The sequence below is a fragment of the Camelus dromedarius genome, chromosome 25 (assembly GCF_036321535.1).
Source record: "Camelus dromedarius isolate mCamDro1 chromosome 25, mCamDro1.pat, whole genome shotgun sequence".
In the NCBI taxonomy this organism is placed as follows: Eukaryota; Metazoa; Chordata; class Mammalia; order Artiodactyla; family Camelidae; genus Camelus; species Camelus dromedarius.
This window is the reverse complement of record NC_087460.1, coordinates 6,017,353-6,033,373: the sequence shown is the minus strand read 5'-3', so window position 1 is coordinate 6,033,373 and position 16,021 is coordinate 6,017,353. Positions and strand designations below refer to the sequence as shown.

Sequence of the window (16,021 nt, the reverse complement as noted above, 5' to 3'; positions counted from 1 at the left end):
TTAGTCAAGAGAATGTTTTTCTTAGAGTTCAGCAGATAAATAAGCAAAGGGTAAAAATCAAGGACTTATTCAACAGGAAATAAAAAATATAAATAATTTTTGGGGAAAATATTCAATTTGACATTAATTGGAGAAGTGAAAATTAAAACAATAAAGCAGGAGCATATAAAGGTTCTAAATAATTTACACAGTTCAAGAGCTGGTACAACTGCAGGGAAAAGTACCTTGACAAGCATATTATAAATTGGTGTGACACATTTGAGGTCGGTATACCTATTTTACGTCCAAAAATTTAAAATATTCAAAGCTGGTAGTTAGCCGGGTAAGTCATTTTAAAAAGAAAAATTTATGTGTAAGAAATTGTATATAGGGACATTAACTATAAATAGTATTTTTTAATTCTATAAAAAAGTGAAAACATTGACAGTAACCCAGAATCTTGGCTTTATTGCGCCTTAGTTACGTGAACTTGGGTAATTTACTTGATCTCATCTGTAAAGAGAACTGTCAATATCTCACCTGAATACTGAAGGTAGTATTTATACCTCCTTCATAAGGTTATCGTCAAAATTAAAAATCTTAAAACTAAATTCCTTACTTCAGTACCTGGCACATAGAGAGTGTAAATACTTTTAGTTTAGTTTTGTTCTTTTTAAATAGGAACCAGCATTAGAGAATACCTACATATATTTTATACCTGCTTTTACTATATATTGCTTTGCGTATAATACATGCTTAAAATATTTGTTGAAAGAATATATAAATTTTAAATATTAATATTAAAGATAAGTAGTAAATATTAAGTAAAATACTAAAATACTGTAAAATTATGTTTTTATATAAAGTATGTATCTATACATATAAGAAAATATTAGAAGAGGAATTTAGTGAACAAAAATGATTTCTGGATTGAAATAGATTGTTGCCTATTTATGTGTTATAAATATATTTAAGTAAGTTTAGTATGTACCTTTTAAAATGATAATGAATGTCTTTCCCTCCGTCTTCAGATCAAAGCAAGAGGAAGCATCGCGCAATCAGGAACCCATGCGTTGTCCATTGAGCAAGGAGAGTGTAAGTACTTTCCGGATTTCCTGTTTTTTCTCTCAAATTGTCAAATCTTGAACATTTTAGCAAGAGGAGACTATTTCTTACGTTGGAGGAAACCAACCTTCTTCTGTCAACCAAAGACGAAGAAGTTGATTAAAAAAAAAAAAGGATACTAGGCCCATTTTAGTCCATTTAGTACTTTACTATCCTTTTTACAGCATTTCTATATTTTAAATTTTATTCGTAAAGTAAAATATATTCATTTTATTATTAAATTTTTAATGCAAAAATAATCGAAAAATGTAGAAAATCACCGAAGAAAAATTTTACTCTGTACATTTTCGTATTAGTTTCCTATCGCTTGTAGGAAGCTTTCTGGCTAAAAACCACTCAGATTTGTTATCCTACAGTTCTGTGGGTCAGAAGCAGTACGTAATTCACGCAGAAAGCAACCACTAAGATAAACGCATGGAATTCATTTACAAAAATCAGAGCTATGCTCTTTCGTGTGTGTACAAATCGTGTAGGCATCTCTGCTCTACTGTAAATGGCCTGAAGGCAGAGATTGTGTTGCATTCTTTGAATTGTCCTCCCCCATATGACAAGAATTGTGCTGATTTGGATCATAGATAGAGATCATTAAAGACATCAAGAAGTTTCTTCTTTCTCGACTTCTTAATGTCTGTTTTTTTTAATTTAAAAACAGAGACACACAATAAATGTTCTTTCCTGCTTAAGCAGAGGAACTGAACAATTTAACCTACATCTTTAAGGACAAATGTCATTAATTCAGCATATATATATTGAACACTACTATATACACAATGGTATAAATGCAAGTCTTTTCTCACTTTGGTCGGCTCCAAAGGTAAATAAGTTAAATAATTTGAGAACCTCTTCTTCATAAAATTGAAAACTCTTCCCTCTTCCTAATCCAGTATCTTGAACTTTATTCTCCAGTGAAAGGGGTATTTTCCTTCTCCTTTCGAGTGGAATCAGCCATTGCTCCCACCGCCCAGTTGCTGATTTATACTGTTTTACCTAACGGAGAAGTTATTGCAGATACTGAGAAACTCAAGATTGAAAACTGCTTTGCCAATAAGGTGGGTGTTTTGTTTAAGCCCAGTCCTTTTATTCATCCCCTCTTTCGAAGTATGGAGAATAAGACACTTACGTCCATGAAAAGATTCCCACCTAGTGCCCCTAAAACCTTCTGCCAAAGGGCTTCTAAAGGCAGAGTAGTTCAAAGGAGTAGTTCAAAGCAAATGGCCGTTAGCACAATTTTGTACAAGTCTCTTGTTTTAAAATTCACGTGGAATTCCAAATATATGCTATTCATAACTTTTAATACTTTTAATTTTGAAATGTTTTGTTCCCCAAAGTTTTAATTAAAAATGATGCTTCACAATGAGATGTCAATTTTATCCCACTGTACCCCCTGACACGCCTCTAGGTACTACGGCAGAACCCAATAATTTACTGTGAGTTAAATTCGGTTTGATAAAACGGAGCAAGGGAATATATATGTATCCTGTTTTGAGTAGTGTAGCCTGGGCACTCTAATAATGACTATAGCATAAAAATCTAACATACTTACAATTGGGATCTTCTTATATTTTCAAAGAATACATGGCTGTAAGGAGAAGCCTACTGAGAAATTAAGCAGCTTTATCTTAACAGAATTTGGTGTGTCATCTTGACATTAACAATCAAACAGGAGCCACCGACTTCAGATGTCTTTTTAAAAAAATCACCTACAAGGATTCTAACATGGGTTTTATGGAGATTAAAACAATACACAGGTATAGCAAGTGTACATTTCTGCAATGAGAATTATATTTAGCTTGTCCTCTTTTTTTTTAATATACCATGATCTAAGAAAAATGCACAGTGGATTCTGATATAAATTTTCAATCACATCTTACGAAGGAATGCTATTAAACCAGGACAGGTGTCCAGGAGCATAGTTTGTGTTCTGTTTGGAGGTTCTGTGTATTTCATATGAACCTAGAAGAGACTTTTGCTTCTAACCTCAATGTCTTTGTTGCTAATCATGGGTAGTTAGTTGTTTGCTAAACCTTGGAGCAGTCATGTTACACTGCAGCATTCGCACATTTTACTCCTCCCAGTAGCAGCTTCTCTCTGGGGCAAAAACATAGGACAGCTCCTGTGTAACATCATAAAACTTCCACCCAGAAACCAAAGTCCATGGACACTATGTTCCATCACTTCATATCAAATATCTTTTCACCTACCACTGATCAGAGGTGGAGATAAACTATGAAAAATATAGATGAAGATTTATGCAGTATTTAGAAGAAATCTGACCATTTGTTTAAAAGTTAGGGAATGATTAAAGTTCACAGTTAAGGATCCTGGAAGTGAGACCTCCCAACAGGATGATGAGAAAACAGGGTAAAGAGTGGGCTGAGAGTGTGAGGAAAGAGCCAGGTCAGTCTGAGACCTGTGTTTCTTTAAACCAAAAGACTTTAACTATTTTTTTTCAATCTTTGTTGGGAAAGAGGAGAACCTGTTTACTATTCAAAAATCTGTATACCTCTTTCTTACTTTAATAATAAAAATGATAACTTAATTTAATTAATTTAAATTAAAAACTTAATAATAACAGAGTTAGTAGACACACTGACTACCATGTAACAGTTTAAATTGTCAGTTATTCTTAACTAGATATAATTATTCATTAAGGATAACATTGATTAATACAGATAGGTACAGACTCTCAAAATATGCCTTAAATTTCTTTTCCTTAAAGTTCTCGTATCAGTAAAACATTTTACATTTTCTAGCAGATCTAATTCTTGGTTAAGGGTATTTTCAGTCTATTATAATCCCAAATAATTCACTTGTTCATTCTATGCAGACCTTCATGAACATACTTCAATAAACTTAAATTTTCTAAAGAGAAAAATATATTTAAAGTAGATTTTCCATAACCAATGTTTTCATAATATATTGACCTATAGAGATGAATACCCCTGCATCTTGAGAATAAGTCAATTAATTTCTTTTTCATATATGTCTCATGATATACATGAATCCAAACTGTTAGATCAATTTAATAGACCTCATAGCAGATTATCATAGTTAAATTCCGCAATCCAAGTCGAATGTTATTTAACTGAATGTACTGATATTTCTTTCCAATCCAAGAAATGTTTATGTAAACATTAGGAACCAATAGATTCCAATGTAATAGGAATCAATGCATGTCTATTGGCCAAAGCAGAGTCAAATCTTTGGGAAAATTATGCACAATTTTTCATTATTTTGTAGCTCTTATTCTTTATTCACAGTTCTTTGAATTTTGTCAGCCAATAAACTCTTAGAGTATTATATTAGATGCCTAGCTTTTTAAATTAATGAGTAAGTTCCTGATCCTGATAAATGGCACTACACTGCTTAGAATGTCAGATGACTAAGGGTGCCAACTGGAAGAGACTTTGTTGGCTGGTCTTAGAGGCTGAATGGAATTTTTCACAGCCCCGTGCAAACTACAAACATTCACCAGAAAAACACTGCCTGGAGACAGGCTGTAGTTAGGTCTGTATCTTTGTTAGCCTGTGTTCCAATTCCCATTCAAGATTCTATCTCACTGTGATCGAAATCAACTTATATTTTACCAGTGTGTAAAAAGAGTAGGAAGCCTGAGTTAACCATATCTCATTTCCAGTGTATTCCAGAGATGGTTAACCGGTAGTCCCCAGGCAGATTCACCTCTAATCCTGTTCTCAAGTGGATGAAGACAAAGGAAGTGTAGAAAGGAACAGTCCTAGCCTAGGGCAAAAGAGAGTTTCGAGACTGTAATAATTAGAATATTTGTTTCTATAATCATATCCTCTTCACAGGTAAATTTGAGCTTCTCCTCCGCCCGGAGCCTGCCAGCCTCAGACACCAACCTGAAGGTCACAGCCACTCCTCACTCCCTCTGCGCCCTCCGTGCTGTAGACCAGAGTGTGCTGCTGATGAAGCCTGAGGCTGAGCTCTCACCTCAATCAGTGAGTCCCATTTCAGTCTTGGGTATCAGAAAACGCACACATGATACAAGCATTGTTGGTAGCCAGAAGTTGTAACTGCAAAACGACAAGTTCTTCAGACTGTCAGGCATGAGGTAGTAAGTTGTGTATGAGTTTGGATTCAGTTCAGTTCCAAAAAAGACACTGCACAAGGTGCTTTACATGCATCATCTCATTTCCTTCTCTGCTGTAATGTGTCAAAGAGTGAGCAATCTTGCTCTCCACTTCATTCCCTGAGCCTAGCACAGCCCTTATCTCTAAAAGATGCACAACACATTTTTAATGAATAAATGAATAATACTTCTTTAAGGTGGATATTATTACCTTAATTTTATTATTTTTTAAATTGAGGTATAGTTGATTTACAATGTTGTGTTAGTTTCAGGGGTACATCAGAGTGATTCAGTTGTACATCCATGTATCTATTCTTTTTCAGATTCTTTTCCATTATGGGTTATTACAAGATATTGAACATATTTCCCTGTGCTCTACAGTAGGACTTTGTTGTTTCTTTTATATATAGTAGTGTGTATATGTTAATCTCAAACTCTTAATTTATCCATTCCCCTGTACTTTCCCCTTTGGTAACCATAAGTTTGTTTTTTATATCTGTAAGTCTATTTCTGTTTTGTAAATAAGTTCATCTGTATAATTTTTCTTAGATCCCACATATAAATGATATCATGATATTTGTCTTCCTCTGTCTGACTTACTTCACTTAGTATGATAATCTCTAGGTTCATCCACATAGCTGCCAATGACATTATTTTATGCTTTTTTTATGGCTGAGTAGCATTCCATTGCGTGTGTGTGTATATATATGTACCACACTTACCACACACACCACAACTTCTTCATCCATTCATCTGTCGATGGATATTTAGGTTGTTTCCATATCTTGGCTGTCGTAAATAGTGCTGCTATGAACATTGGGGTGCATGTATCTTTTTGAATTGGAGTTTTCTCCAGATATATGCCCAGGAGTGGGACTGCTGGGTCACATGGTAGGTCTATTTTTAGTTTTTTAAGGAGTCTCCATACTGTTTTTCATAGTGGCTGCACCAAACTGCATTCCCACCAGCAGTGTAGGAGGCTTCCTTTTTCTCCACACCTTCTCCAGCATTTATTATTTGTAGACTTTTTGATGATGGCCATTCTGACTGGTGTGAGGAGATACCTCATTGTAGTTTTGATTTGCATTTTTCTAATAATTAGTGATGTTGAGCATCTTTTCATGTGTCTGTTGGCCATCTGTATATCTTCTTTGGAGAAATGTCTATTTAGAAGAAGAAGGCCTTCCCCAGGAGAGGAGAGCTGTTCTACAGTCAAGGGTATATGAGTAGCTGCTCTCACTACAAACTCCACACAAGATGGTATGTGATGCCAGATTTTTAAGCTTTCTCTAAAATTCAGGTACTTCCTCATTGCTCTTAAGTATAAATGAAAGAGAATTTCCATTCAAACTTGTCTTTTAAAGATATTTCTTACACTGAAGCACTACCAAAAGGACCTTAGAGTTTCCCATCTTCATGGTCCATTTACTTATTTAACAAATATCCACTCTTCCTTGACTGTGGGATGGACACTGCCCTGGAAATAGGAGTTCTAATAGTGAACAATCAGATGTGGTCTCTGACTGTTTTAGACTTACAATCTGGTGAGCTATTAAAACAAGCAAGCAACAAAACATATAAACGTATAATAGTGCTAAATTTTGGTAAGTATCATTTAAGGGATAAACAGGCTGTTGAGATAAAGAAAGAAAAGAGTTGAACAGTTTTTGACATAGTGATCTGAGGTGTCTTCTTAGATCATCAGACAACGGAGGGGAAGGGGCAGGCGTTACAAAGGATGAAAGCAGCGTGCCCGAGGGTCTTGAGGTCGGAGTAAGTCTGGGGTGTTCTAAAAAGGGAAAGGTAATGACCTTATGTGTAGTGGTGAGAGAAGAGGATGGCAGCGGCTGTAGGTGGAACGGAAAGTAAGGAAGATCGTGGTGTTACAGTCTCTGTTACGCGATGCGCTCTGTTCGCTTGGAGTGGAGTTTGGAGTTGACGGCCAGTGCGGGGGTAAATCACTGAGGAGCTGTAGGCAGGGGAGCAGCAATTTAGATTTCTCTAGTAAGAAGATCTCATTGGCTGCTGAGGATATGAGAGGGAGAATGAAAGAATGGAAACCGAAGGCTGTTGTAGTAGCTTAGGTAAGAGAGGGCAGCAGGTCTGCATGGAGTTAGGGTGTGTTTAATGGCCAGAACACTATGTGACTGAGCAGGTGGCCTAACACTAGGCTCGGGGCAAAAAACTGAACTGGAATTGATTTGATTTCTAGGTTACCCCAACCCACTTTTTTCCCAAGCCAAACTCGGTCCTAACATAGTATACTAAAAACAAAAGCAAACAAACAAACAAAAAACACGTGGTAAGAACTTAATCATATAAAATGGGAAAAGAAAATGGAATAAGTATTTACAGAAGTTGTTTCTGAGTGACGGGAATGTGAGTGGCTTTTATTCTCTCCTTATGCTTCCCTGTACTGTCCACATTTTTTGCTTTCCTTTAAAAGTAGGCGTTTGGGCTGGGAGACAGGAGACTAGAGTTTTATTCTTACTCATCCAAAATGGGCTCTGAGCCTTTGATCAATTAATTTGATTTCTTTATATATGCATTTCTTTTGTACAACAAAAGGCTTAGGATCCATAGCCCTTAATGTCTCCCTATGATTTCTGTGTTTATAATATTGGCATGGGAGTGTTAAGTAAATCCTGGATTGAACATTATTACACTAAAATAAAATAAGATAAGTTTTTCCTTTGTTCTCTCCATTTTGCAGGTCTATGATTTGCTACCAGTAAAGAGCGTCCACAGTGTTCGATACAGAGGTCCTGGGAATGAAGATGGTGAAGCGTGTATCACTGCAGAAGACATAACTCACAACGGACTCATTTACACGCCAAGGCAGATCCCGGATGATGATGTTTACAGCATCTTTGAGGTCATTCTTCTTAAAAACATAACCAAAATTGATTTCCAAGTCTTTGTTAAGATGGAGAACAAATGGACTTCTAAGCTCTAGAATCTGACCTCCTTCCCACCTGCCAAAAATAAAGCTATGATTCACAGAAAAAAATTGAAACCTCAGAGGCATAGAGAACTTCGTACATGCACAGAGAGTCAATCGTGAATTTCTCTGGCACTTTAAACCGCAAGGGGTATTACTTTGAGGGCCCACAGTCTTAACCAAGTTGCTCTCAAAGCTAGTTATCACTGTCATTTTCTCCTCTCAGAAAACCTTTCCCATAGTGCCTCTGCAATCCATCCATTTAGTGCAGTAAAATTTCAGGAAGACTGAGAGTAGCTGTGCATAAAGAAAAGATTGACAAAATGTGGAGTAGAAATGTTAGCATGCCTTAGGTTAGATAAAATGCATTAATAAAATGTGTGCCTTTAACTAGACCTAGGGAAAGGGAAGTTCATCCAGGCTGTGAAGTCAAACCTTGTCACTACCAAAAAAAGGACTAAAAACTCCCATTATACCTCAAGAAAAATATACATCATTCTTCTGCAGAGGTCTGCAGCTTAGCTGAGAGCAACTTAAACCTCCTTCTCCTGCAGCCTCCAGAATCATAAATCAGTCAACGGTCCACGGAGAAGAGGACTCTTTAAGTTTTTAGCTCACTGCTTAATCTTTAAACATTTCCTTCTGACTTCTTTCTCCCTAGTGTGTATCACTGCCACCCTTGACAGCTGTGCCTCAGAGTCCCACAGTTTCCCAAGTTCTCTAAGATAGGACAGCAAGTAGTATTTAACTGTGACAAATATTGAGGAAAGAGGACGTTGGGAACAGGTGGGCTCCAGGAATCAGGCTACATGGACATCTGCATGTGTGTTTTGCATGCAGAGATTCAGGCTACTTACAAGAAATCAAGAAAGAAAAACAGGGAAGACTAAATCATAAAAGGGATAAGTTGAGCATAGATATTTAGGCAAAGGCGTATTTTCCAATAAAACATAAACAAAGCCAAGTTTACTAAGACTGTGAAGAAGAATCTCCAAGATGCAACCCTATAATCTCAAATGAAGAGAAACAAAAAAAATTATTCTCTGCAATAAAATTATGAGATATATATATAATATATATACTATACATGTATAATATTTGGGGATTTTTTGAGGGGGAAAGGAAGGGAAGAAGAACATTCAAAGCAAAATACTCAAGTTTCTTGGCTGCAAAAGACAATTAAAGAGGCATCGACATCCAGTAGACAAAATTCAGAATAGGAATCAGAAGTGGGTCCTAATCCCAACTCTCATTCACTAACTGGATGCACTGGACTTTCTGGGACCCCATTTTCATATTTTAAAATAGCTCTCTTCTCCTTCATGTGGAATTTTCATGACAATCCTATGAGCTATGTGTATAATCATAGTAAAAGTATAATACAAAAGTAAGAAAATATTCCAATCTCCAGACTGAATTGCCAATATGCTTTCATCATTCTTTTTCTTCCAGTCCGCAGGATTCAATATTTTTACCAACTCAAAAATCCACAAGCCATGTATTAGTCAGGTTTTTCTGCCATCTCCAGGAATGGCTCTGAACTACGCAAGTGGTAAGAGTGAGAATTATCTCTCTGCTAAAATAATGGAAGAAAAATGGTGCTTTGCTGGGTTGGGTTGGGATTAAAAGCTATTTTTCTAAGTATTAAATGTTGTTACTCTGCAGCAACTTCTTGGTAAATTTTCTTCAAATAATATTTTTCCCCAGGGGAAAAATACTAATTTTTAAGCAATTATTGTTTTTTTTCTCTCTCTGTCTCTGAAATCAAAATCAAATACTTTTTTGCCATAGCTTTCAATAGACTTGGTGCTTTAAATCCTCCATATCCATTGTGGATTCAATACCTAAATTAGTCAGAATAAGATAACTTACATTGCAGTAACAAACAAACCCCCATATCTCGGAGGCTAAGCAAAACAAAAACTGCCTGTGAGTCCAGTAGCTGTCCAGAACAGTTCCCTACCAACTATTGTCAAGGATATCCTTTCGGCTTTCATCCTGTGACTCCGTCTCCAATGTACCTTTCAAGATTACTACCCTGGGGAAGAAGAAATAGGTTTGCATGTGACTTTTACGGCCAGAAGAGGAAGTGGCATATATCACCTTGCCCTGCCTGCAAGGGATGCTGAGAAATGTAAAGGATTATATGCATATTATTTGCCCCTGTTGTACTCTTTTATGGAAATCAAAGTGATTTTGATATTTTGAACAAAGTAGAATAATTCAACTTTTGGCAGATATACTGCTAATCTCTTTGTACGTCTCAAGTGTGCCTAGACAGGAGGAAAAGTTGAATAGATTCTGTTTTTCTCTCTGCTGCTAACAGACGTAGAGAAATGCGTCTAGGAATGCTTGGCTGTCTACTAATCCTATTTTCTAATAAGAAATGTGGCAATCATGATTCCATGTAATAGCATGTTTATTTCTTTTTAAAAAACTAAAAAGCATTGTTATTACTTTATTTTCATATCCCTCTTAATACCAAGCATACATTTTCCTTCCAATCCTAAGAGAACACATGTCGATGGAATGACCCAGAAAATCTGAAAAGAGAGTACCATCATTACATTCTTAATCCAAATATTCTGTAATGATCTATACAAATTTTGCATTTGGTTATTTGTCACCCATCTATTCTTTCGTTTTCATTCTCAGTTACATCACCTTAGTCCTGAGACCCCCATTTCCATTATTTCATAACCCAATTACTAAAAAACCATCCCAATTTAGCTGCCTTGCCTACCCTCTTTCTCCACTTCAGTCTAGCCTGTGTCCTGTGAAAGGTGTATCACCCTTACACGTTGCTTTTATTATGCCATTTATTTCTCATACATAGTCACTACTTCTGGAATTCAAATAGTCACTATATGTAAGGCTTTAAAAGAGCATGTTTAACTCTATCATTTTATATATATTATACTTATATATTTATACATACTATCTTATCTAGCTTCTGATCTCTGGAGGGTCATTTTTTTTTAATCAACCTAACTCCTGCCTCCTTAACAGATCTAATTTATTTTTCCTAACCTTCATGGTGTTTTATCATACAGTCACACCTACGACTTACTCAGCTATGCTAAACACACCCTCAACATAGACATTCTTCTCCTGAGGAGCAAGTTTCTCATTATCCCTTTGGAGCATCCGTTCCGACCTCTGTGCAATACGTGTGCAGCTGTTTCCTTCGAATGCCTTCTTCATTCTCCTCTGTTTCTCTTTCCATGGCCATCTTTTACGTTCCACTTTGGTAAAGTCTTTTCTGGTCAATCTAAACTTTATTTTCGGTCCTTTATTGAGTCTCTGCTGTCTATAACACATGCTTTACTATATATTATTGTTTGCGTCTCTATATCTCATTAACTGTTAAAAAAAAAAAAATCCTCAAATCCTCTAGCTGTAGCTACGATCCATTCCTCTTGTTTGATTTTCACTGCACGTGGAGAACACGTGATCATGCCATCGGTGTACAAGCAGTATTTGGTGTTTTAAACTAATCTTTGTCCTTCCCTTCACCAGTTGAATAATCAGTTTAGGGAGACTTACATTTGTCTTCATTTCTAGAGAAAATTATATTACCTCTAGACTATTTGATGAAGCAAGAGGATTAGCCTTCCAATAGGACAAAGAGATAAGTGAACAAAGTAACAAGCTGGTAGGTTAAACTATTCTAAGAGTAAACATTCCCTGAGCATATGACCTTATTCTACTTGATAAATAAGGAAGCGCTAACAAATTAATGATAAAACTGAGGCTGACACTGGGTTCTGTGTGTTGTGTCTCCACAGCAGGTCCTCTAAGTGCTCCACTAGCACGTGGAGCTGAAGGAATAGCTTATTCAACGGCAGCGAGAGACGGCTCTCCAGCTGCAGAAGTGAAAGAGACAGTCCGGAAGTATTTCCCTGAGACTTGGATCTGGGACTTGGTGAAGCTCAAGTAAGTTGTGTGTTGCCTGGAATTGAGTTCAGAAAAGGATCTGAATCCTCCCCTGTGATTCTAGTGTGGTCACTGGTTCCTCATCCTTTCTGTTCTGCTCCACTCTTTAGTGGTAGATATTTAGATTCATAGTTCATTTATCTCATAGCTAAACAATGCAAGGTTTTGTCTTGTTCTGTTTTGTCTTGTTCTGTTTAGTCTAATTTGGTCCTGAGATACCTGAAATAACAGAAAGTAGAAAGCTACCCTAGACTCTAAAAAGAAAAAAACAACTTTCAGAAGCCTCACTAGATGCACCAAACCTTAGATGAAGTTTAGCATTTATCACACTCAGTTCCTAAGTGGTCACACCCAGGGATCACCAGTTGTCCATGCTCAAAAAGGGATTCTCACCCTCTTTTTTCCCTCACTAGTGTATCAGGTAGAAGTGAGTTGGCAGTGAAGGTCCCTGACACCATCACAGAGTGGAAAGCCAGTGCCTTCTGCTTGTCTGAAACAGCAGGGCTCGGCCTCTCCCCCGTCACCTCTCTTCAAGTCTTCCAGCCCTTCTTCGTGGAACTCACTCTACCCTACTCTGTGGTTCGAGGAGAAGCCTTCACGCTCAAAGCCACTGTGTTCAACTACCTGTCCAGTAGCATTCGGGTAAGGACCCTTCTCTGGACATAAGGGAAAGTAGAAGGAGGAAACACGATCACCATTCATTACCTGGGTCTCCCAGGTAACCTCCTAGTAAATCAAAATTGAGTATGATGCTGCCTAAGTTTGAAAGGGAATGAGTACTAGGAACTAAGAACGAAGCTATCCAACAGGTCCGAGGTAGTAAGGTCAATATTCATTTGGGATTCTATATTATTTGTGGATTCCTAAATTCAGATATTATTTCCACCTGATTAGTTTTTCACTCTAACTAAAGAAAACATCTCTTCTTTGTGTTGACACAAGCCTAAATCCTGGGTATTTATCCTAATTCCCTTCCGTTTTTCAATGTCCTTATGGCAAACATCTAAACTACAAAATATTTGACAGGATTTACCTTGTTTGAACAATTCCTCAAAGCCTCTCAATGAGTATGCATTCTCCCTGTAAGTTGCTTCCCCCTGTAACTGACCTTTTGCCTGTGTTCTTTCTCAAACTCATGGGTGGGAATGGGGGACAGGTCAGCGTGCAGCTGGAGGTCTCTTCTGCCTTCGAGGCCATCCCAGCAGAGAAGAATGATGAATCTCACTGTATCTGTGGAAACAGGCAGAAAACTGTATCCTGGGCTGTGACCCCAAAGTTGCTGGGTGAGTGGTAAAGACGTTCACAAGCCCTGCTTCTTATGTTGGAATAGTCTGCTTTCCACTCTGACCCAGATGCATGTTTTTTCTTCTCCTTTATCAATAATCAATTGAAAGAAAACCATTTTATATATAGGAAGCTAAAAAGAAGAAGGTATTCAATATAGAATTGAGGTGGGAAGCCCCATGAAAAAGACAGCAGGACCCCCAGGCAGGGCCACTACCCTCCTGCCAGCACCATTCAGTTCCCTGGCCCAGTGGCATTATTTCACTTTTTAAACTCTGAAACTACTTCTAGGAAAGCAGAACTTACCCCTAAGAGTCTATTGGTTCCCTGAGCTAACTCCTGACTGGTCCATTTGTAGTGCTCCATTTGCATGGAGCTCACTCCTGATTGGTCCATTTCTCTCAGTCCTGATTGGTCCATTTCTCTCAGTCCTGATTGGTCCATTTCTACAAAGCTTGTTCCTAATTAGTCACCTTTGTTATTCCTTATTTGCATATGATGTTACAAAATGTTGCAAAGTCTAGGCTGGTAGCCTATAAAAGCCTGTGTAAACCTACAGACAAGGGTCCAGAGCTTGGAGTGTTAACTCCTCTGGGCCCGCCGGCGTAATAAACCTGAGTTCTCCAACCCTCCAAGAGCTGCTTGGTCTCTTGCCCGGATCCAGGTTGCTGCCACAATTGAGCTATAACACTGAGCTTTTAACACTGAGCTGTAACACAGTTTGCTGCAACAGAATCACTGTTTAACTGCTTGAGAATCTTATTCCCCAGGAAAGGTGAATTTCACAGTCACTGCAGAAGCCCTGCAGTCTCAGGAATTGTGTGGCAATGAGGTGCCCCACGTCCCGGCGCTTGGACAGAAGGACACCGTAGTCAAACCCTTATTAGTCGAGGTATGACGGTCTGCTTTCTCCAAGTCTCAGAGACCTTATTATGTAAACAGCATTATTTAATATGTATGTGACATTTCATTCCGAAGAATATGAATATGTTCACCACTCAAGTTTTCACTGACATTTTTCTCCTCTATTTTAAATTGACTTTTCTCCTATGCATTCAGCATCACTTTACCTTTTTACTTTTTTTTTTCTTTCAATACAAAGCCGGAAGGAATAGAAAGGGAGGAAACTTTCAACACACTTCTCTGTGCATCAGGTAAGTGTCAAAAAACAGGTAAAATTCTCATGTTAAGCCACTTGCCAAAGTATAGTTGTGAAATGCCCTTTTGGGCATGTTTCCTCTGGGGGAAGAAAAAGAAACAGAAACAATCTTTTCCTAATGAAGGCATAGAGAAGTTAAGAAACTTAACCAAAAAGCTCTCAGTTAATAATGAGAGGTAAAGCCGATGATTACAGGACAGGATTCTTTCCAAGATACCTGTGTTTCTTGAACTTCTTCCTACACAGTTTTCAAACTATTAAAATATCTGTGTGTCACAATGCTATCGGTTATTCAGGCAATAGTTCATCTGTACTCATGTTTTTATTTAAACAAGTCATCTTAAGAAGAACTTCAAGGGGGGAAAGGCTGTGGGAAGGGATAAATTGGGAGTTCAAGATCTGCAGATACTAACTAAAAATAAAAAAACAGATAAACAAGTTTATACTATATAGCACAGGGGACTATATTCAGTATCTCATAGTAACTTCTGGTGAAAGAGAATGTGAAAATGAATATATGTATGATCCTATATGACTGAAATATTGTTTGAAAATAAGGACCTCCCCAAACAGAAATATAGTCAGAAAGTATCATTGTGCTTAAAACAGAATCTGGTACATAGCACACACTTAATGCATATTTATGAAATGACTACGACTTTTTGAAACCACTAGCAATAGTAGAAATTAACATGAACAAGTATAAATAAATATAACACAAGGTATATGCTTATAAGGAAATCTATAGAAATTTACCACAAATATATATGAGTAATGTGAACCTCACTGGGAGATGAGTTGTGGCTTTAGGAGAAACTTGGATTGCAACAAAGAAATTAGACAATGACCAAGAGAAATGAGACGTTGGATCTTGATCATATAGAGGAAAGAATGCAAACAAAAATAGGCCATTTCTCTCGTTTTTCCCTCCCTTATATCTATTTGTCTTCCTTCATTAGAATCTGCAGTGCCTAAAAACTTCTCATTAAAACTTCCTTCAAATGTGGTTGAAGGATCTGCCAGAGCGACATATTCTGTTTTGGGTGAGTCTCCCAGCCCAGAAGCAGCAGCTGTCCAGCCCCATAATTCTAGTGCCCAAGGCCACACCATCCCTCATTAAAGAGTCCCTGAGTCTAGACACTGGCCTGAGAGAACGAGCACCAAGCTAAGGACTGCATTGTGTTATTAGTCAGAAAAGGGACTGAGTAGATGTGATGCTACATATTACACCTTGATATACTCTGAAAAGTAAGAAGGGTCATCTGTCTGTACCCTCATCTTCAAGAGAGTGACTAAGTCAGGGTGCTTCCTAATAGATTTGAAAATTGTTGTGTGTGTGCGTGTGTATGTGTGTGTGTACTTTACCAGATTTGTGGCTCATCAGAAAGAAGTATCCAGCCATTCAGTTTTTTCCTGTTTTTTTCTATCCTTGAACCATCTACTTTATTGTTTTCCATTTCTCTTTCCTTTTTTCAAAATTCTTTTTCTTTTTAACGGAGGCATG

General features: G+C 37.4%; 1 protein-coding gene and 1 long non-coding RNA gene across 2 annotated transcripts in view; one reads left to right on the top strand and one right to left on the bottom strand.

Moving 5' to 3' along the window:
* LOC105098163 (pregnancy zone protein) overlaps positions 1–16,021 on the top strand; it is a 37,898-nt gene that overhangs the window by 14,122 nt on the left and 7,755 nt on the right. The window contains exons 13-23 of the mRNA XM_010990795.3: positions 1,011–1,074; positions 2,011–2,153; positions 4,917–5,066; positions 7,911–8,072; positions 9,591–9,690; positions 11,927–12,074; positions 12,488–12,716; positions 13,231–13,357; positions 14,129–14,250; positions 14,461–14,512; positions 15,477–15,560. Of these exons, the coding sequence (XP_010989097.1) occupies positions 1,011–1,074; positions 2,011–2,153; positions 4,917–5,066; positions 7,911–8,072; positions 9,591–9,690; positions 11,927–12,074; positions 12,488–12,716; positions 13,231–13,357; positions 14,129–14,250; positions 14,461–14,512; positions 15,477–15,560 (1,381 nt within the window). The remainder of the gene's footprint in view (positions 1–1,010; positions 1,075–2,010; positions 2,154–4,916; positions 5,067–7,910; positions 8,073–9,590; positions 9,691–11,926; positions 12,075–12,487; positions 12,717–13,230; positions 13,358–14,128; positions 14,251–14,460; positions 14,513–15,476; positions 15,561–16,021) is intronic.
* LOC135319306 (uncharacterized) overlaps positions 1–16,021 on the bottom strand; it is a 28,480-nt gene that overhangs the window by 10,987 nt on the left and 1,472 nt on the right. The window contains exon 2 of the long non-coding RNA XR_010377788.1: positions 971–1,177. This is a non-coding gene — a long non-coding RNA (uncharacterized LOC135319306). The remainder of the gene's footprint in view (positions 1–970; positions 1,178–16,021) is intronic.